The 20,108-nt window shown below is 48.8% G+C and overlaps 2 protein-coding genes across 2 annotated transcripts; one reads left to right on the top strand and one right to left on the bottom strand.

Moving 5' to 3' along the window:
• Positions 1-1,905: 1,905 nt before the first annotated feature.
• MRPS16 (mitochondrial ribosomal protein S16) lies at positions 1,906-2,669 on the top strand. Its single transcript, XM_066202913.1, has 3 exons — positions 1,906-1,991; positions 2,065-2,325; positions 2,406-2,669. The coding sequence occupies exons 1-3, from the start codon at positions 1,922-1,924 to the stop codon at positions 2,543-2,545; spliced, it is 471 nt and encodes a 156-aa protein (XP_066059010.1). The 5' UTR covers positions 1,906-1,921; the 3' UTR covers positions 2,546-2,669.
• Positions 2,670-5,478: 2,809 nt separating this feature from the next.
• On the bottom strand, positions 5,479-19,675 carry SLC45A1 (solute carrier family 45 member 1). The gene is made up of 12 exons (XM_066202912.1): positions 19,619-19,675; positions 18,700-18,794; positions 18,508-18,585; positions 17,401-17,578; positions 16,320-16,732; positions 15,197-15,289; positions 14,533-14,757; positions 12,784-13,523; positions 11,488-11,641; positions 10,254-10,430; positions 9,376-9,581; positions 5,479-9,304 (listed from the first exon to the last, which is right to left on the bottom strand). Exons 5-12 carry the CDS (start codon positions 16,717-16,719, stop codon positions 9,023-9,025), a joined length of 2,277 nt encoding a protein of 758 aa, XP_066059009.1. The 5' UTR covers positions 16,720-16,732; positions 17,401-17,578; positions 18,508-18,585; positions 18,700-18,794; positions 19,619-19,675; the 3' UTR covers positions 5,479-9,022.
• Positions 19,676-20,108: the final 433 nt, after the last annotated feature.

Below are 20,108 nucleotides of genomic sequence, written 5' to 3'. Positions count from 1 at the left end.
AGACAACAGCTTCATCCTACAGGACTTCAACTCTCCCCACGGCACCTTTGTCAACAGCTGCCAGGTCCAAAACGCGGCCGTCAGGGTGAGGCCGGGGGATATCCTGAGCTTCGGCACCGCGGGAGCGTCCTTCGAGCTGGTGGTGGATGGGGCTGCCCAGGTGGGGATGGGGATGCCCGGGAAAGGTGCCCAGGGAAGGGCGGGTGGGTTCTGCTGCCCAGGGAAAGGTGCCCAGGAGAGGTGGGTGGGTGTTGCTGCCCAGGGAAGGCTCCAGAAGCAGGAACTCGCTCCCAGCTCCTCTGAGCAATTCTCGGGAAAGGCGTGGGGGCAAACGAGAAGCTGGAGCTCCCTCTGCTGAAGAAACTCGGGCAGTTCGGTAGGGAAAAGGAAAAGCACGGGACAGGGCTGCATTAGGAAAGGTAGAACTGGAAAATGTCCTTTCCCTCTATTTGCATTTTGTGTTTCCTCCTAATCCACTTACTAAGAGGAAAGTTGGGGTTTAGGTCACACCTAGAGCAATTGAAAAGTTCCAATATTATTTCTGTCATTTTGGCCTTTGAGGAATCCAAGGTGCTGCCTCGGTAAAGCTAGATCCCGCTGGAGCAGTGAACAGTTGAATTCCCAAAGGCAGGATGCACACAGCCATGCAGAGCCTGGCCATGGGGCGCCTTTTCCTCTCTCTGTGATCCTCCTTTGAAGGAGCAGCTTTGAAGCCTGACCCTGCTGCCTGCGGGGAGGGAACCACCTCGGCTCTGGAGCGTCTGACAAGGGGAGGGATCACTCCTCTCGAGTCTTAGAGGAACTTGTTGTACAGAGGAGCAGCACCCGGCTGGGAATCACATCCTGCCGTGCCCAGATAGGGACACTGTAAGGCTTTTGTGCAATCCTGCCGCGAGCCAGCACCGTGGGGAGCAGCATGAGCAAAAGCAGCAGAGCTGGGATGTGCCCCGGGAGAAGGGAAGGTGCTGGACTAGCAGAGGGAGCCTGCACTGGGGTCTGGGGTTCTGTTAACAGCCAGGTCTTGAAGGACCCACACCCAGGTCCAACCCCACGCTGGCAGATGTTTGATGCAGCCCTTATAACTGAGACCTTGGTGGTGGCTTGTCCCCATTGTCCTGGAAAGCTCTGCTCATCAGAACAGCAGACGGTGTGCTGATTCCCAGTCTGAATGGGAAACCAGAAGGGCAATGAGACTCACTGGACTGAATGGGAGAAACAATGGGATGGGACCATGTGTGGGCCAGGAGAGCTGTGAAAGGAGCTGGATCGTGCAAATGATGTGCAGAATTGGGGCAGTCAGGTGGAGAGGGAAAAGCTCAAAAAGCAGCAAACCCTAACAATTTCCTTCTGTTTCCGCAAAGAGTCTGGATCCCCTGATTGAAATGTGATCCTTGGACAATGGAAATTACTAAAATGGTCCTTGGACAAGGGAAAGGACTGAAACTGCGCTTCCACTGAGATCTATGCCTGGATTTTGTCCAACACAGTGGGTGTGAATCCAGGGCTAAAATCCTTCCTAAAATCTTGCAGTAACATGGTGTTTTCCCACCGTAGATGTCCTGCCCCCCCCTTGAAACGTTGGATAGGGCGGAGTGGGCAGCTCCAGGTAGTTGCAGAGCCTAAAGCCTGGCCTCCTGCATCTCCTCTGCGAGTGCCCGGGACAGGAGCACGGCCAGTGCCACCTCTCTGCACAGCTTCAGCAGGACCTCTGCCGTGAGGCCAGGTACTCCATGGTGCCAGAACCAGCCCTCTGTGTCCTGGTGTCCTCACAGAGGGATGCACTTTGGGGTGTAACCTCCCTCTTTGGGGAACCCGTGGTTTCGCACCCATTCCCGCCTCAGCCCGGCGCTCCCGGCGACATTGGGACGCCACGAATGACGTCATCGCCCCGGACTACAACTCCCGGCAGCCACCGGGCGCCATGCGCTTCCTGCCTTTACGTCATCTGTGCGCGCCGCGCGCGGGCCGTGCCGCCGCCATGGTGCAGCTGGGTGAGTGCGGCGGGCTGGGAGCGGCGCGGCCCCGCCGAGACCCGGCCGTGACCGCCCCGCGCTCTCTCCGCAGGGAGCCGCCTCCTGAGGGGCAGCCGCGGCGGCCACGTCGTCATCCGCTTCGCGCTCGGCGGCTGCACCAACCGCCCGTTCTTCCGCATCGTGGCGGCCAACAGCCGGCGGCCCCGCGACGGGAAGTACCTGGAGCAGCTCGGCTGCCTTGACCCGCTGCCCAACGCGCACGGCGAGAAGGTGGCGGGGCTCAACCTGGAGCGGCTGCGGTACTGGCTGGGCTGCGGCGCGCAGCTCTCCCGGCCCGCCGAGAAGCTCCTGGGTAGGCCTGGGGCGGGCGGCAGGGATGGGCGGTGGGGGGGCCTCGGTTCGCTCCCGCTCTCACCGCGTCTCACCGGGCAGGGCTGGCGGGGTTCCTGCCGCTGCACCCCATGACGGTGACCGCCGCCGAGAGGCTGCGCCGGCGGCGACAGCGAGAGCAGCAGCCCGAGGCTGCCCCTGCGGACGGCTCGGCCGGGCCCGGGACCCGCACCGCGCCCTGACACGGACCGGCCGGGAGGGTCTGGAGCGGCCCGGACCGCACCGGGACTGCCCGGGCCCGCACCGGGCCCAAGGACTCCTCGTGTCAGTGCATCTGACCCATTAAAGCGTTACCTCTACACTCTCCACCGTCCATCCGCTGCTTTCTCAGAGTTCGCTGTTGCCAAATTCGGTGCATAAAAAGAGGTTTTGCTACTCTGATGCAGGCGCAGGGCCATTCCAGGAAGCACGTACAACGTTTCCTAGGCGTGGAAACCGGGCCAATTCCACTGTCTCCAGTGCCCTGCCACTGGCCTGCTCCACTTATCAAGTGTTCTGACTCCTGGCTGTGATTTACTGTAACAGAGCAGTCCAGTGGTCCAGGGGAGGCCTGACACAGACAAATGTCAATGGAAATGCAGCTAGTTTTCTGTTTACTTTCTCCAGAGAGATTCTGGGCCCGTTTGTTCATTTAAAAGTAAAAAAGATTTCAGTCTCATGTAAAGAGGGACTGGGGGAGTGAGCTACAAGTCCTACTATTTAATCACATATTTGACCCTGTACGGAGAGACAAGAAACCCGCCAAAGTCTCCCTCCTACTTAAGATGCACCCTAAGCTTTTTGGGTTTCCTTTGGTGCAACTCTCAGATGTATCTACAAATATCAGGCAAAGACAAGTTTCCAGTGTTGCTTCTCAGTAAAGCTGGTAGTGGAACCAGCCCAACAGAGCATGAGTTGACAAAACACTTTAGGAAAAGAGCCTGCCTTGCTCTCACAATACTGGGAAAGAGGACTTTTATTTCTGCTCCTGGGTGAAAGATTAGGTGATTAAAAAGGTGTTCTTGGAAGTGACTGAGGCTATGAAAAGTGGTGTGAAAATTGCTTTTCCATTACACCTCCCTCTTCAATGCATTTGATACATTCAGCATCACACTTTCTATGAAATGGCAAGTGCAGTCTGGTGCACTGGTCTCTAGGAAATTCCTTTCTAACTTACTCCAGATTTCCTTTCCTTGCTCCAAGGGGAAGGTTTGCCTCAGCAGTGTTTCTCTTACCATAATCCAAAGGTACCACCCAGCTTTTCCTTTCTGGAGCTTTCCCATGTGAACACAAGGTCTGTCTGTAGTGTTTCTTTTAAGACAGTTCTGTGGAGCCCTGGCTTTTGGCCCAATTTAAAAATGCAAACAGACAAAACCAAAACAAACCCCTCACACCACCTCAACCTTACCTTGTTATTAAATGAAGCATCCCACAGTCCTCCACAGGCAGTAAAAGAGATGTTTTCATGCCCTTTCCCATACTAAGAGCTCTGGGGCTGCTCTGCAGTGCAGGAGGGTGAGAGACTATGGGCATCACATTAATTTTGCATGACACAGTTGTTTTAGGAGGTAAATGAAGGAAGTTCTAAGAAGAGAATCTGGCAGCGCCTCACCTAACTCCATTGCCCATAGAAGTACTGGGTCTGTCTCTTCTTATGCACCATATTAATAATTTTTGCAGATGTATTAATTGTTCCATGTAGGTCAGAAGAACAGTTTGTGCAGCAAGGCACAGCCTCTGGGGCACTGCAGAGCCAGCCTGCAGAGGAAGCAGTGGGGTTTGTGCACAGATGTACAGTTCTGTGTACCAGGACAGGACAGCTCAAGCTCTAAAAAAAAAGAAAAATAGGCATGCTGGACGTATAAAGCATAATTCTCAGCTGCTGTGATGCTGACAGCAGATGAAGGCTGAGAACAAATTAGTGAATATATTTTAGTACCGTGCAAATGGTGGCAGGTGCACGACTGGGAGAGAGGGTGTGTCTGGAATTTGGTAGAGAAAACCAGCAGCAGGTAGTTGTGAGCACTGAATGCCATTTACACCTTGGACTGAACCTGCCTTTCAAAAGATTATTTGATATTTTTCTCTGGAGCCAAGAATAGCCCCTGTTGCTAACGGGGCAGTAGATAATAATGGAGTGCACAGGGATGTAGGTACAAGAGCATGTTGCTGTCAACTCTTCACTAAATACTTCACAGCAAGAGCTTGGGCAAAAGGAGCACACTTTTTCCTTTCTTGGTAGGAAGAAGCATTGTTCTGATTCAGTTATATTCCATCCCCTCTTACCCAAAGAGTTGTGTGGGCTAAAAAAAAAAAAAATAACCGTAGTAAATTAAAAATAAAGGAATAGGCATAAAGCAAAAGCAGAGTAGGGTGTCATCAGGCTGGCACACAGCAAAAGCCAGGCTTGAAGAAAGCTCAGACCTCCAGCACATTAATTCTTCACAACATTGACAGTAATTCTGTTACATTCCTCGTGTTTAAGTAGCTCTCACAAGCTTGGTTAGTTCTGTACTCACACAACCCCAAATCTTCATTTCTGCTCTGATGCTGTGATTTCCTCTGCTGGCTGTTCCATTGGCTATTGCAACAAGATTTGTTATCCTTTTTTTTTTTTTTTTGGAGAGAAATCTATCCCTGGATCCTGGAAAAAGCAAGAACAAAACAAACAAGCTTACATAGAGCTTACATTCATGGCTGATAATGCATCACCCCCATTGCAGACTGTCCCCAGCCTGCAGGCTGCTACTCCGGGCATATCTTGCATTTGAACTCATCTCATTAACATTCCTCATTGCCTACTTTCTTCCTGCTCCCCAGACTTCCATGTTCCACACAGGATGAAGCAACCTCCCCTTTGTTTACTGTTATCCTCCTTTGGGGTACAACTGTGCTGTTGCCTTACAGATCTGAGAAGAACCTGTCCACCTCTGTGGCAGGGGACATTAGGCAGCAAGCTGCAATCACCCAAAATTCTCATTATTCCATGCATTTACCATTTCTGCGTGGGATATATGAGGGAGAGTGTTGACAAGGCTTTTAACATTAAAAACATCTTGTAGAGCATAGAACACTGTCTCCTCAGAACCTTCAAACACAGCAAGGATTGCAGTACCAATTAAAGATTCCAGTAAAACACCTCCAGCCTGTCCCAGTGCTGCTGCCCTGCAGCTTTTGCTGCTCCTCTTGTATGTTGCAGCCTGAAATTTGCCAACTGACCCTGCTACAGGAGCAGCAGCCTGGGGCACAGGAACAGCAATGGAAAGTTGCTGCAGCCATTTCCCCAGTGAACATCCACAAAAACCTCCCCTGAAGAAAAGCTGGGCTAAATGAATAATTACGAAATAACAACCACAGGTTTGGAAAATGTCTGTTTAGATAAACAGATGCTGGAGATCTGCCTTGGCATTTCAGGCCCTGGTACTCAAAGAATTCTCAGGATGCGCATTGGACTTATGCAATCCATTGGGTGTTGTTACGATAATGGCATCTAAAAGTTTCACCTCTCTCCTGAGGCTGTTTTCCAGTCTGAGGGAGGAAGAACATACATTAAGAAAGCTACCTTTTACACAAATTCTTTTTTTTAATAAAGGGTATCTCCTATATAGTGCAAGATGCTTAATTACTCATTTGTAGAAAATAAATGGGCTAGAAAACTCTTTTAAATACTTCCCATTATAGTTTATAGATACATAGATACATACTACATTTATATTTATAATTTTTATTCTATTTGATTCATGAAAAGACTTATTTTTTCAACCAAAGAACAGTAGAAGTTCTGAAATCATGAGGTTGTCTTTCTGAGTGACACAGCAGAAGCTGAGTGAGCTGCAGACATGCTGAAATGGTTACAGGTAGCTTAATTACAAACATGGTAAGAAAATCAGTTAGGTCTTTTCTCCATCCCTCTCCCCATTTTCCCTGCTTCTGTGCACGTGTAATAAATATATTTACAAACATCCACAAACAATTGCCATGAAGCAGCCTTTAATGATATGGACTTCATCAAAATTAACCTTTAGGCATCACTGAAAAACAGCACAGCATAAAATCATTTTTCTGCCTAAACTCATGCATCTTTTTTTTTTTAATCAGTAACTTGCAAATTTTGACAGAATATTTGAAGCCTTTGGATTCCAGAAGGGAAACATCACATTTCAGCTCACAGCTCACCAGTGACCATATACAGTAATTTCTGTAAAATACAAAATGTCTGACAAAGGAAGAGAATAAGCAATGCCTCTTTTTGAAGTTATTTCTAAGGATTTGGTGCAACTTCCAACTCTGCATGATGGTGACAGGCTCTGGTTTTTTTCCAGACACCACTAGTATTGCTCAAAGCCCCAAATTAACACACACTGATGCTGACTTAAAAGTACTGTGTATGTACCACTACAGAAATACATATGCAAAATAAAGTCCATATCCCATAAAACAGAAAAATGTGATAAGAGTCTGTTGGGGAAGGCATACAGGCATAGCAACAGTTTTATAACTACATAAACGTAGTTGATATTATTTACAGATGGAAATGGAGACAAACATTATCATCAAATACATTGCTTTTATGAATTTTTTGAAGATTTTCACTTGCAACAAAATGATCTGCAAATCCAGCTACCTGGAAAAGTAAAGTGCTCACAATCCATTTAGTGCAATAACGCTGGCTACAAAACTTAAGAAAAAAAAAAAAATAAGAACTAATACCACATTAGCTAGTGGGACCAAACAAAAAATAAAATAAGTTTTGAGTTTAAAAGTTTGAGAAGGAAGAGAAATCAAGATTACAAAGCAGACTAACAAGAAAAGAATAATTCTCCGAAGTCAAGTCTTGATTGTCGGAAATTAGAAGTGTCAAATGTAGTTTCTCCTGCTATTTTGTCCCATCTTTGTCCTGAAAATTCTTGGAGACAGCTGTCCCATAATCAAGGAAATGGCACAGATATTCCTGGAGATATGACACCATGTAAGCCCAAACAAAGAAATGAAAGATGAATGTACTCATCAGTCTGACGGCTGACAGTCCTTTACCTCTGAGTGCTTGACTTCATAATTTCAGCAGTATTCCTCTGGTTAGGTCAGTACTGAGTAATATCAAACTTGCTTCTAAAATATAATAATTGGGAGCAGATGATAAAAATGAGGGGTTCTTACAAGTTATGTATTATGCTTTCAGCACTGGATTACAGTAAGTCACAACAACTAAAGATTACACGTATTGTTTCACCTTGGCATCATAGATTAGAATAAACTTAGGTGAACAGTGAGGTACAACCCATTTAAAAGGAGTGACTCTCCAGAGAACACCATTCATTCTTCTGGATCTAGGGACCAAATATAATCTCTACAGGGATGCCATGCACAGCACATGTGAACACCAAAATGCCCACCAGCCTTGGTAAAACTTGGCTGCCCACCCAAATACAGAGGCAGACTGACAGGAGCTTTAGAAATAGTTCTATTAATGATTTAAAATTAACACCTGGCCTCAACTAGAACTTGTAAAAATTCTCACACGCCACCTTCTAAAATCAGAGTAATTAAGAAATCTCTCAGATAATGAAACCCAAAGCCCTTTTATTGGTTTCACTGAGATGTGGAAGATGCAGCTCTAATTGACAAGCACTTAGTCACTGATCCCCAGACTTCAGAATGCCCCAAGGTAAAATTGTATAAACAAGAATGATGTGATGCAGACTTCCATACATACGACTTTTCTTGTAAGTTCTTGAGAGTAACCTTCTGCCCAAGGGAGGCTGATGGGAAAAGACCTTTCTCCCCAAAACTGGGCTATGGACAACTGCCAAGTTGGATTATGGACAAATCCTCCTGCTAAGTCATCACAAACCCCCTTAGTCTTAATTAAACTCTAATGAGGACGGAAATATGAACGTATTTGCAAACATCATCAAGGACCACAGCAAGGACCCTCCAAAATGGGGTGTGGGAGCCAGGCCACAGCACTTCGAGCCCACAGTGGTGTCTGGCTGCAGTTCTGCAGGTGGAGTTCTGTGCACCCAGAACCTCATGGCACTTTACAGAGGACTCACACCACCCAAGCAAAACCAGCTGCTCTCAGCCTTCCCAAGGTTTTGAAAAGCACCCTCCAGAGCCAGGCCTTCCACAGGCAGGTTGGACCTGCAGCTCCCAGAGGCCTCACAGGAATCACCACTGCCCTCGCCGACCGTGGCCGCTCTGCCTGGCCAGGAGGTGGCACCTTCTGCCCCAAAACCGTCACCATTCCCACGGTGACAGTCCCTGCAGCAGTGCACGCAGCCCAGCGGCAGCTCGCTGCCACTCGAGAGAGCGCGGTTGTCCTGCCCAGGCACCAGACTTTCAGGTCTCCTGCCTCATGCCGAGCCATGCCAGCCATCCCCCGGGATGACAGCACCACGAGGCCGCTGCAGGGAACGGCCCCGCCGCTTCCCGCTGCCGTGGCCCCGGGGGCACAGACAGCCCTCGGCCACCTCAGGGGAAGGACGAGCCGTGCCGGGCGCCGCTGACTCACCCCTCACCTTCCCACGGGCAGGGGAAAGCTCAGCAAAGCCAGCACAGACCTTTCCTTCCGTTCGCCAAGCCCACTGCCGCCGTCCCGGGGGCGCGCAGCCCGTCCTGTCGCGATAGGGAGGCCAAGGGTGAGGAAATGAGGCGGCAGAGGCTGCAGCAGCTTCTCCCGTTTATTCGTTCCGCGCACGGGGCAGGAGCGGGCGCTGCTCCTCGGCCGGCGGCAGCTCCTCGGCGGGCAGCAGCTCGTAGGTGACGCAGAGGGAGGAGAAGAGGCAGCCCAGGAAGGACACCAGGCTGGAGAAGTACATGGCACTGCTGGCGCTGCCCACGGCCGCCGTCAGCGGCCCCATGGCCAGGGCCACCAGGATCTGCGCCAGGAAGTACTGGCAGCTGAGCAGGGAGATGTCAACGCCCATCCCACGCCGTGTGCCCTCCGCCTGCGAGCCCACGAACTGCGGGGACACAGCCACAGAGTGAGGGGGTGTCCCGGGGGCTCCTGTCCCCTCCCCGGCCCGGGGCTCACCTCTCGGCTCTGGTAGTAGTCGCAGAGCAGGGAGTAGGGCAGCGTGCACAGCGTGGCGAACAGAATGCCGTAGGTAGCGCACAGGGACAGCAGCACGTAGACATTCCTGGAGAGCGTGGCCAGGCCCGTGCCCAGCCCGAAGGCCAAATATGCCACAAAGTACAGCGTCCGTGTGCTAAACCGCTCCTCCAGCTTCTCCAGCACGGCTGCAAGAAAATGGTACAGCTTTCGGGGTGAACTGCAGCCCTCCCCACTGTCCCCGGTCAGTGGGGCTGAAGGGCACACCTTTGGATAGGCAGCCACATCTCAGGGGCGACCACTACAGCTCTGAGGAGTTGGTGGCTTGCACTCAGTGCCAAGGACTTCTTCCAGATCCAGCTGCCATGAAGCAGGATTGCTGCCCTGTCTGCACAGAGGGCATGGCAGGGCTGAAGCCTGGCAGTGCCCCTGTCCCAGAGGGGTAAATGGGAACTGGTGGGGGTGGGCAGGTGGGGGTGTGACACACATGACAAAGTGTTGGGCTGGCACATGACACCTGAGTGCTCTGCCTGGGACACCCAGGGTGGTGCTGCACCAGAATTGTGCCTGTGGTGACTGCATGTACCTCTGCATTCAATGTACATCAAAAATGCCACTTGTGAAAGGAATCACATCCTAAGAGAGATGTGTTTTCACTGGATTGCTGACTTCACCTAATGTCTGTGCAGGCCAAGCTAAGTAGCAGAGGTGATAGGGTAAAAAAGAACACTCTGCCAGGGCACTTGTGCCATGTGGTAGGCTGTGTGCAACATAAACACTGGCCTACTCCTTGCAGAAACAGCATCTTTAAGAAATGTATCCTTTCCCGAAGCAGTAGTTAAGACAGCTGTAGCAAGTACCTGAATAGAAAGCAGCACTGAATGCATAGATGCACATTCCCCAGCAGCCCATGGTGACCCCAGTGTTGTACTTCTGATACTCATCTGAGTTGTGAGGTGCTTTTGGGTTCCCTTGGAACACTACTTCTCCCATGAAGTCAGTATAGAAGAGTAACATCCCCTCAAATGAAAGCCACCCTGAAAGAAGCAAGAAGTTACCTATTAGAATTTCAGAATATCTATTTCCCCTTGTAAGCTTACATGGATGTTATCAGCTGTATTACAAATCACATCCTAGGACAGGTTGTGCAACCTGAGTGTTACATAATATCAGCCACATTTATCTGAGACCGCTGCTCCCTGTGCATAATGCTGCAGTGTTTGTTAAAAGACATTCAGGCTTTTAAAGACCAAGATTTACCATTTGAATTCCTAAGTGGAAACCTCAAGGCTGACTAAAGGCCACAAAATACTGGTTTAGCAAGACAGAAAAATAGATGACAGCAGTCTGAGCTGTCTTCAGGTTCTGACAGGTCACAGTGCTCAGTTTAACAGAGTGGCTCATCCCATAGTAATTTCAGGTTGCTGTTATCCTCCCACGTAGGACTGAAAGGAGTGCTTTTTATGTCATGGCTGCAGCCTCCAGAGTGCCTCTGACACAGTGAAAAACTCTGCTCACAAATTGGCACCAAGGCCATTGATGTAGACAATCCCTTAATTCCTTTCACAGCCAATGAGTATTAATTACCTGGTCCCTTCTGTCCAATTTTGTGTAAACTGGAATGACTGCAAGCCATCCTAAACACCAGTCACACATTGGTTAAGAGTAAAGGTAACACTATGCTGGTTACAGGCACTCCTGCAATGCTACATTCCACACCTCCTCTTGGCCTGTTCTGGGACCCCTGTACATGAGCAGTCAAAGGGAGGAAAGTAAATGCTAGTCTCAGGGAGTAAGCATGGAAATCCAACCAATCTCATCTTTCTGCTTCGTGTGAGCATTCCCCATAAAATGTGCTGATTTAGGCTGTTGTTGTTCCCTTTCTAAGAACACAGGCTTTACTGCTTTGCTGGGGTGTTTGGGGTTTTTCTTTTCCTTTCTAAGTGTTCTAAGAAGGTACCCCATTGGTATCTACATGGAAGAAATCAAGTTGTCTCTAGTTAGCAGCCGCTGCAGCAATAGATAAAATACTGAGAAAGGTTCACCCGAGGCAGAGTCCTTCCTGGTGAAGGCAGGAGGGTGCTTTGGCAGTACCTAGGAAGTGGTTGATGCAGAGGTTACGGAGAGCCTTGGGCATGTGGCAGATGGTGGAGCAAAGCAGCTTCACGGACAGGGGCTGCTCCGAGGTCTCGCCCGGTTCGTTCAGCTCGCTCTCGTACTTCACCCCGTTCAGGAGGATGTTAGCAACCTGCACCATAACAACTGCCAGGTCAACAAGCACAGTAAGGGAAGCACAGACATCCTGTAAGCAGATGTATGCAATACTGCACACCTATCTGATCATCTGAAAGTTAAACTCTGCTGCTGGAGTACGTTGACTTGGAGATTAAGAAGTGTGTTAGGCTGGAACAAGTGACAAATGGCTGCACTGCACTGTGGCTTTCAGTATGCTTGAACCAGTTCTCTTCCCTTCACTAGGGTAGTTGGTAACAGCATTCAGATGCAACAGGCACAATGGGAATGCATAAATTCCATTGCATTCACTTTCAGGTGAATGTGGATCCTGAAGTTTTAGAGACACTGAGGAAGGAGAGGATGAGTTTAATTGAAACACATTATAATTGCTTGCTAACCTCGATGCTCTACCTCAGTATGCCCACTATGTAAAATCCTGGCCCTAACAAAGTCTGCTCTCACAAACTGGGTCAAAGTACAGCAACAACAAACAAAACAAACAAAAAAACCACCACCCCCAAGAAATTAAAATAAAATTAAAAACCCCCAAACCAAACAAAAAAAATAACAGAGGACCATTTACCTCATCCCAGATCATAAAAAAATGGGCCAGCATGCAGAAGTCTCACACATTCCAAGTTACCACCAACAGTGGGAGGTGAGGTCAGAGTCTTATCCCTCAGTAAGGGAAAGTTCACCTCCCTGATGGAGCCAGATGTAATGACTGCCATAAGGAGAAGCTCATGGGAGAATCCTATCCCTGGCCCTATTTTGCAGGTCTTTCTGTGGAAAGGGAAGATACAGGCTCAATAAAAATATGACCTTTTCTGCTCTCCTGTGGTAGCTCCCTTGGTAGTGAAGCAGGACTAAAAATACTGACCTAACTCTCACAACTGGCCCAGTTAAGAGTGGGACATTCCCATTTCTGCCATCTTAACAAAGGCAGCTGACAGACTGTCAGCCAGAATTCACACTCTACCCACTACTTTACTGATGGAGTCATATAGCAGGTGTGCTGTTCCCATAATGGTTTTTATGAGGAAGCTGTCACAAGAGTCTTTAATGAATAATTTGTGCACCACACATTTAAAACTATATGGAGATCTTAATAACACTCATGTTTACACGGTCACATCATTGATTTCCTGCTCTTACCTGTTGGCTGAAGGTTACATTTCTTCTTCTGTTATTCTCTGGGCAGTGTCCTGTTACAGCATCTGGAATGGCCAAGGTCTGAGGTCTTTTCAAGATCCCCGATGACCGTGGCTTTATTGCGTCCAGTGAGCCCACTCTCAGCACATCACTATCAGCCCCTGATGTTAAGCTGCTCTCCCCTTGCTCCAGAATTCCATTTGCTCCATGGTAAAAGCCATCAGGCACCCGAGGAAAGCTGACACTGACAGGCTGCCTGGACAAACTAGATGGAAGTGTCACGTAACTACTATGCCCGCCTGTAAAACAGTCTATAAGCACACTGTCAATATTTGAAGTCCCAAAGGATGATGCAAACTCATTAATTCCCGTCAAAGAATTGTCTCTGCTGATAAAACTCCCGTATTTTGGCGTGAGTGGGCTCATGGGGGAAACAGGACTCGTAAAACTTTCATGTAAGTTAGCTGAGTTATGAGAAGCAGAGTTTTCATTTACACTGTCCTCAAAGAAGAAAGGTGGAGAAGGAGGGAGAGGAAGACTTGGACTTTTCATCACCTTTTTCTTCCTGTTAGAGGACTTTAAGGGTCTCTCTGGAATGCTAACTAGCGTCAGCACAGTAGCAATAGTCAGTACAACTGAGGTGAAGACATAGATGACACGAAGTTGCCCTCCTACAGCTTTTCCAAAACTGGTTTTATCCCAGTGTATTCCTCCAACAACATAACCAAAGCCACCTCCAAGACCTGGTGGAAAAACAGAGCTAAGATTATCTTCCCTATCCAGTCCCACAAGTCAGCAGCAGCACAGCATCACTTGTCTAATGAATCATGAGTAGAATCTGACATTTCTGTTTTACCATTTGACCCCTTTTCGCTTCAAATGCACTAATAAACACAGCTGGGCCACAAGGACAGTCTGGATGTACCAACACGGTACAGAAAGAGGAAGAAAGTGCTGTGAAAGTGATGATATAAAAAATTAAAAATTATAACTTTTCTTTGCCAAGAACAAAACACCTTACCTTTAGCTATTTCAGTCCGTAAACAGAAGTGTCCACCAGCCTTGTGACAAGGCTCTGCAATCATTCAGCTAAGACTGTTTTCCTGAAAGTGAAAATCCATTTTCCTCATATGAGGAATGCAGATCTACCTAAGACAGATCCAATCACTTCAGAAGCGTAGCAAGTTCATTACTTAGCATTGTGTTGCCAGTGCACAAAATTGCCACTGTGTTACTACTGACGAACAGGGAAGTTTTGAGAGCACCTCTCTCTCTCTCCATTCACATGGTGGAAGTCTTACAACACTCTCCTCTCTTACTCACAAACACATTCAAGAGTGTGGAATAGTCTCCTAGAACAGGGCAGCACAGCAACTGAAGATGACAGCAGTGAGGGATCAACAGCACCCAGTATGCACTTTCGCCTCCAACAGAGCAACTACAAGACACATATTCCACACCTGCAGGAAGCCAAACCTCCTCCCTCAAGGGATAATTTTGTTTCCATAGTTCTTACAAAATATGTGAGGGACCTTCAGGTGAACAAGACTGTCTTGTCTGAGTTGAGGTAGTTACAAAAGCCTTTTGCAATAAGTAGATTTTTAAGGTTTTTTTATGGTTAATTAGTGATATCTCTCAGGATTTGTTCATTATGCTTATTCAGGAAAAGACCAGTGTTTACACCCTGCTCTCTCACAGCAAGGCTTGTTTACTCAAGGTTTACACCTCCCAGGAAGCACCAGGAAGACATACCTGCTAACAAAGCGTGGATGTTGAGGCCCCTGTCTTGATCCACTGGGCTGCACACATCCATCATGTAAGCATGACTGGGATTGTCTGCTGAATCTGCACTGAAGTCCATGAGGACAACACCACAGACCGTGAGGATGATCCCCCATTTGTGGTTATTCTCAGTGTCAGACAAGGCACTCCCTATATCTTTGCCATTCAGCATAAGTGAGAGCCCAAGCAATGCTCCTGGGAACAAAACCAAAACAAAATCAGTCACTGTTTGTAAGCAAGTCTGCAGAGCTCCACGCTCCAGAAGCATTATTCTACCACACAGCCTTGCAGCAAGCACTATTGCCTTGTTCATATCAATGCAGCCTGGGAAATTAGTGTGGCTTATAGGATACACATAATCCTTTTCCAGTATTTGAGCTTAACAGATGTCTAGAGTTTACTTTGGCCAAAAACATTCACATCCTTGACCCTCTAAACATCCTTTCAGACTCTGAGAAGCTTTTATGTGTGGATCTCCAAAGCATCACACTCAGCTGTCACTCACCATCTTCTTCAGACCACAACACCCAACACCTCAGGAGCATTTTGTTCAGCTCAGTGCCACAAAGGATGTCACAGAACAGAGATACACAAAGTTTTAAAGAGTTATGCCAATCTTCCCTAAAAGACACACCTACTGCTAAAACCAGAATGAAAGGTCTTCTCCTCCCAAATCTTGATGTGCATCTGTCACTCCAGGCTCCCAGCAAAGGCTGTAGCAAAAACCCTAGAAAAAAGGAGTCACCAATGAACAGGATTTTCCTACAAGCCTGTCTCACAGAGGAGTTAAAACAGGCATGCCTTAAAAGGCAGTTAAGGCAGGACACCAGAGTGCAGTGACATCCCCAGTCAGCACTGGGGCACACACTGCAAACTGCCTGGCATTGCCCAGGACAGGACCTGAGTAACATCTTGTGCTGCTGCTCACTGCAGGGCACTTCACTCTGCATCAGTAGCACAGTTTGACACCAAGTGAACAGTCAGAGTACAAGTTACATGTTCAAAGCACTCTGTTCCTTACAAGTTATTTCATTTATCCCATATTACATGTGAGGTCCCCTGCAGGATTAGCTTGGAAAACAGCAGGAAGCAAATATGCAAGTAGGAAAGGTGCTTGTATTAATCTGTGCCAGCCTGTTAGGAGGGGCTATCTCTTCTTCTGAAGCACATGTTGTGAGTACAAGAACAGGCAGAACAAAATTTTCCAAGTGGTATCCATAGTAATGGATACACTCCCAGCCCTGCCTCTGTGCTAAGACAAGTAATTCAATGTCTGCAGCACCAGTGGCCAATGCTCTTTCATCACTGAACACTTCCTTTGTTTCAGAAAGTTAAACAGGAGAAGGCAATCCCACTCCGCTTTTTTTTTCACACACCCTTGAAAACTGTCTCTGTATGCTTTTCTTCATGGGGACATAAATGGATACACTGATCTTCGTATGCTTGTTTTTAAATACAGGAACAGACCAACCAAAGCTTACCCTCACACAAGTTTTAAGAGGTTGAGAAGCTATTAAAAAACAGATCTTTTGAGCATATTAGTCTCATTTCAGGCAGGGCACAGCAAGAATTAACAGTCCTATTTGTTTGTCCAAAAATCTGGTTAGCACTTCTTAACCTCAAGAGAATATACTCATGAACAGCTGAGGTATTGCAAACAAAAAAAAAAACCCAAAACAAACAAAAAAAAAACACCAACAAACAAAAACCAGTAGTGGGAAAAATAAGAGGGAAGAAACAGCATCAAGAAAAGTTACCTAATATAGGGCTAATGAACCACACCATTCCATACAGCTGGTCTGGAAGCCCCATCTGGAGCAGCACAGGGGTGACATAGGCTGTTTCCATGGCATAGCTGAATTCAAGCCCAAAGAGAATGCACCCATTGAAGAGGAGCTCCAAGAAGGACCTCTGAGGCTGGAGATCCCCAAAGTCCACCAGGTCGATGGGACACGGCGTGTTGGGCGGCGGCGGCGGCGAGGGCCGGATGTGTTTCCTCCTTTTCGGGTGTCTCTTGAAGTTGTTGGCCCGGTGGCTGATGTGCCGTGTGGGCAGGCCAGAGTAGCCTGGCACTGGTGACCTCCAGACTTCCTGGGAAGCCACACCTGACAGGAGTGCAGCATCGCTGACAGGGCTGGGTGCAGATGGTGGAATCATCACGGGGATGGGTCTAGAAGACAAAAATAGCTCAGAACAAAATGGTCGAGGTAAGAAAAACCTTGCTTAATTTTTTTTACTGAAGTTCAAGTCATTTCTCAACATTTCACATCTGAAGTGTGGCCTTTGTGTTAGTTAAAACCTCTTCTTTCCACCTCTTGATGGAAGCCATTTGTGTTTTATGGGCACACCTCTGCAGCTTTGTACAAATGAGACACCAGAGATACTGTCTAGGTTACCCAGGTATTTGCCTACCGTCACAGGGGATTAAGATGAAATATTTAAAACAATTAACAGATACAAATGTCATACTTCCCAGAAGTTCGCAATGGGCCAGCAAAGAGTTTTTACATTGATGTAGAATTCACTTGAGTTAAACTCACACAAGCTAAAAAAATAAATCACAATTTCAGTCTATGTTTACAATAATGCAAAGCTGTGGCCTGGCAGCAAATTCCGGACCCCTGCTGCAACATGAAATCACTTTGGCAAAAAATCCTTTTGCTACTGATCCTACCACTCCTGGTGCCTGCACTGATGCCAAGGCTTAATGCCATACCTTTTTCTCAATGACCAAGTTTGGTTTTATTCCTATTTCCATTCCTGAACTCAGCAGAGATATCTCCACTGCAAGGACGGGGTCTGATCCTTAGGAATTGAATCATGGAAGAAGATACATACCCCACAAGCCACCCTCAGAACTGCTACTCCTCTTTCAGTGCTTAATGGTACCCAAGTGCTGAATAGGCTCCTTGGATCTTATCAGAATCACTCCTGTAGCCAAAATGTGCCCAGTGTGGTTGGTAAAACAGCCAAATGGTTTCCAAAATAGCACATCAGATAGATGCCAACAGATCTGCTGCATAAAGGAACCACATGTGATTTCTTGATTCTTTTTGCCAGAAATGAAAACAGCTCATGAGTACAGTCTGACCTTTTCTTTATGCCTCCTTGCCCACAGACCAAAGCTGCTGCTGCACGAGAACGGCTCCACATCACCTCATCCCTCTTCAGAAAACTCTCACAACTGCACACTAGTGAGTCAAACAAGTCTCTTACTTTTTTGATTACAGTTTCCCTGGGGAAAAAAACTCCCAGCTCTTCTACTCCTTGGCTGTACCACACTCCCTTAAATCTCATGCTTTCTGCTTCTTCGTCTGGTGCATTTCATACACTGGTCTTCCTTCCTGTCGCCCTTAGCCTACACAAAGCCACAATTTATTGCACATCCCCAACAATTACCAAAAGCAGAACTCCATAAGCCCATGTTTACCATCACACTAACCCAAGCATTGTTAAGCATGGTGGATGGTGCCTACACAGACCAATCCCTGCTCCATGCAGGGACCCATAGACACTGCACAATACAAAACTGACTGCCAAGCACCTCACAGGAGACTTCAGTTGGAGTAACTTGAGTGCATTTGGGGGCCAAGGAGGATAAGGAAGGATGAGAGTGAGAAGACATCTATTGAAATATTGCTAACATTGTATCAAAGGTTTCCTCAAGACTGCTTCTCCTCAGACCAAGGTGTATTATCATGCAAGAGAGAAGAACAGCCAATTCACAATCCCAGCTGCACATCTTGACAACCCTCACCCCACCAGCACCAAGAGCAAGCTGCATCTTGCTGGGAAAGTTAATGAGCCACAAAGTCCCATACAAGGACCAGCAGAAAGAGAAGTGTACAGAGACTTCGTGAAGATGTCTGTGTTCCCCTTTACACTGTTTCTGCAAATTAGTCAAAACTTCTTATGACCCATGTCTCTCACAGGCAGAGTACTTACTTTGCAGAGTAACTTTATCAGCCTCCAGGACAAAATAATTTTCTCACAATGAGGAATTTGTTAAAAATGAGGAGATACCTGAAAGAAGACAGAATGAAAACCCAATCAGATTCATGATAGTTGCTCTAACAACCCTTTCACAGAGCCATGACAATGAAGAGGAGCTAGCAGCCCCCTTCACTACTATTATACCTTGCCATTTGCACAGAGGGTGTTATCTCCTTATCTTCATCTATTAGTTTCATTTCATACTAGATCCTCTTTATCTTTCTGCTCTTTGCTGTGTACTGCAAAGCAATCGTATTCCAAGTCATCAGTGGCAATATTTTAGTGATATAAGGAAAGACTCCCCCATGCATGATTCAAAAATACACGTGGTGATGTGCATTTACTTGAAATGAAAGGCTATTATTGACAGCATGTCACTGGTCCAGCAGAAAATCAGTGTAAAACTATGAACTGAGTCTATATCCTTAATCCCCCATTTTCCTCAACTCACTGGTTGTTCACAGGAAGACATCTCAAACCTGCCCTCGGGTAAATCTACATGGTGACCAAAACAGCGGCAAGGCAGGAAACTCCCCCTTAGTGTGGCTGCTAGTGTCAGTAGTTATTTGAGATTTCTGGCACTCGACATCTGTTATACCAACAACTGCACATCACAATCTCAAGGCGATGCTGGCTCTGCCGGCTGCTATCCGCACAAACGTGTGTGCACAGGCAATGTGCTTGCACGGTCGCCCGTTCTCCCCGCTCCTCCCGGGCACCGCTAGGCCGAAAATAAGTCTTTACTTTCCTGGCAAAATCCGATTCCAATTTTTCTGCGTCGCCTACCGAGGGCTCCAAAAACCCCACAGTCATCGGCGCCGCGGGGGAAGGCCGGCCCTGACCCTGGTGCTGACCCAGCCACCGCCTGCCCCATCCTTTGTGCCGGCCGGGCAGGAGGAGCCGCGCCGGCAGCGCCGCGCCACCGCTCCGGGGCGGGACCGCCGGCCCCTCACGGCCCCTCACGGCCCCTCACGGCCCCTCACGGCCCCTCACGGCCAGCACCGGCCGCCGGCGCTCAGCGACCCCCGCGCCCCCCGCCCGGCCGCCGCTGCCGCCGCCTCACCTGCCCCTCACGGCCCGGCCCGGCCCGGCCCGGCCCGCAGTGCGCCGTGACGCCGCCGGCCCCGCCCCGCCATTCGCCGCCGGCAGTGGCAGCGGCCGCCCCCGCCCGGGCCACGGGACTGCCCCGGGCCCGCTCTGCCCCCGCTCCGGCACCGGCACCGCCTCCCGGAGAGCCCCTGTACCGGCACCGCACCGGCACCGCCTCCCGGAGAGCCCCCGCACCGGCACCGCACCGGCACCGCACCGGCACCGCACCGGCACCGCCTCCCGGAGAGCCCCCGCACCGGCACCGCACCGGCACCGCACCGGCACCGCACCGGCACCGCCTCCCGGAGAGCCCCCGCACCGGCACCGGCACCGCCCCCGCACCGGCGCCGCCCCCGCAGCGCCTCCCGGAGAGCCCCGGCGCCGCGGCGGAGGGCTGCCCCTGTTCACGGCGGTACCCACCGCTCCGCGGCCTCGGTGCGGCAGCGCTCGCTGCAGCCGCCCCC

Source organism: Chamaea fasciata, unplaced genomic scaffold (assembly GCF_029207755.1).
Source record: "Chamaea fasciata isolate MVZ Bird 193981 ecotype frontalis unplaced genomic scaffold, bChaFas1.0.hap1 SCAF_23, whole genome shotgun sequence".
Taxonomy (NCBI): Eukaryota; Metazoa; Chordata; class Aves; order Passeriformes; family Sylviidae; genus Chamaea; species Chamaea fasciata.
The sequence above is the reverse complement of the archived record's forward strand: the minus strand, read 5'-3'. Positions and strand labels throughout refer to the sequence as shown.

Bases quoted from the DNA above. Each gene is read 5' to 3' on its own strand.
- MRPS16 (XM_066202913.1), top strand. From the start codon at position 1,922: ATGCGCTTCCTGCCTTTACGTCATCTGTGCGCGCCGCGCGCGGGCCGT. The intron at 1,992-2,064 runs GTGAGTGCGGCG...CTCTCTCCGCAG, and splicing joins CGCCGCCATGGTGCAGCTGG to GGAGCCGCCTCCTGAGGGGC. The intron at 2,326-2,405 runs GTAGGCCTGGGG...CTCACCGGGCAG, and splicing joins GCCCGCCGAGAAGCTCCTGG to GGCTGGCGGGGTTCCTGCCG.
- SLC45A1 (XM_066202912.1), bottom strand. From the start codon at position 16,719: ATGATTCCACCATCTGCACCCAGCCCTGTCAGCGATGCTGCACTCCTG. The intron at 15,290-16,319 runs GTAACTTTTCTT...CCTTTTTTCTAG, and splicing joins GTTCATTAGCCCTATATTAG to GGTTTTTGCTACAGCCTTTG. The intron at 9,582-10,253 runs GTACTTGCTACA...ATTTTCTTGCAG, and splicing joins CAGTGCTGCTTTCTATTCAG to CCGTGCTGGAGAAGCTGGAG.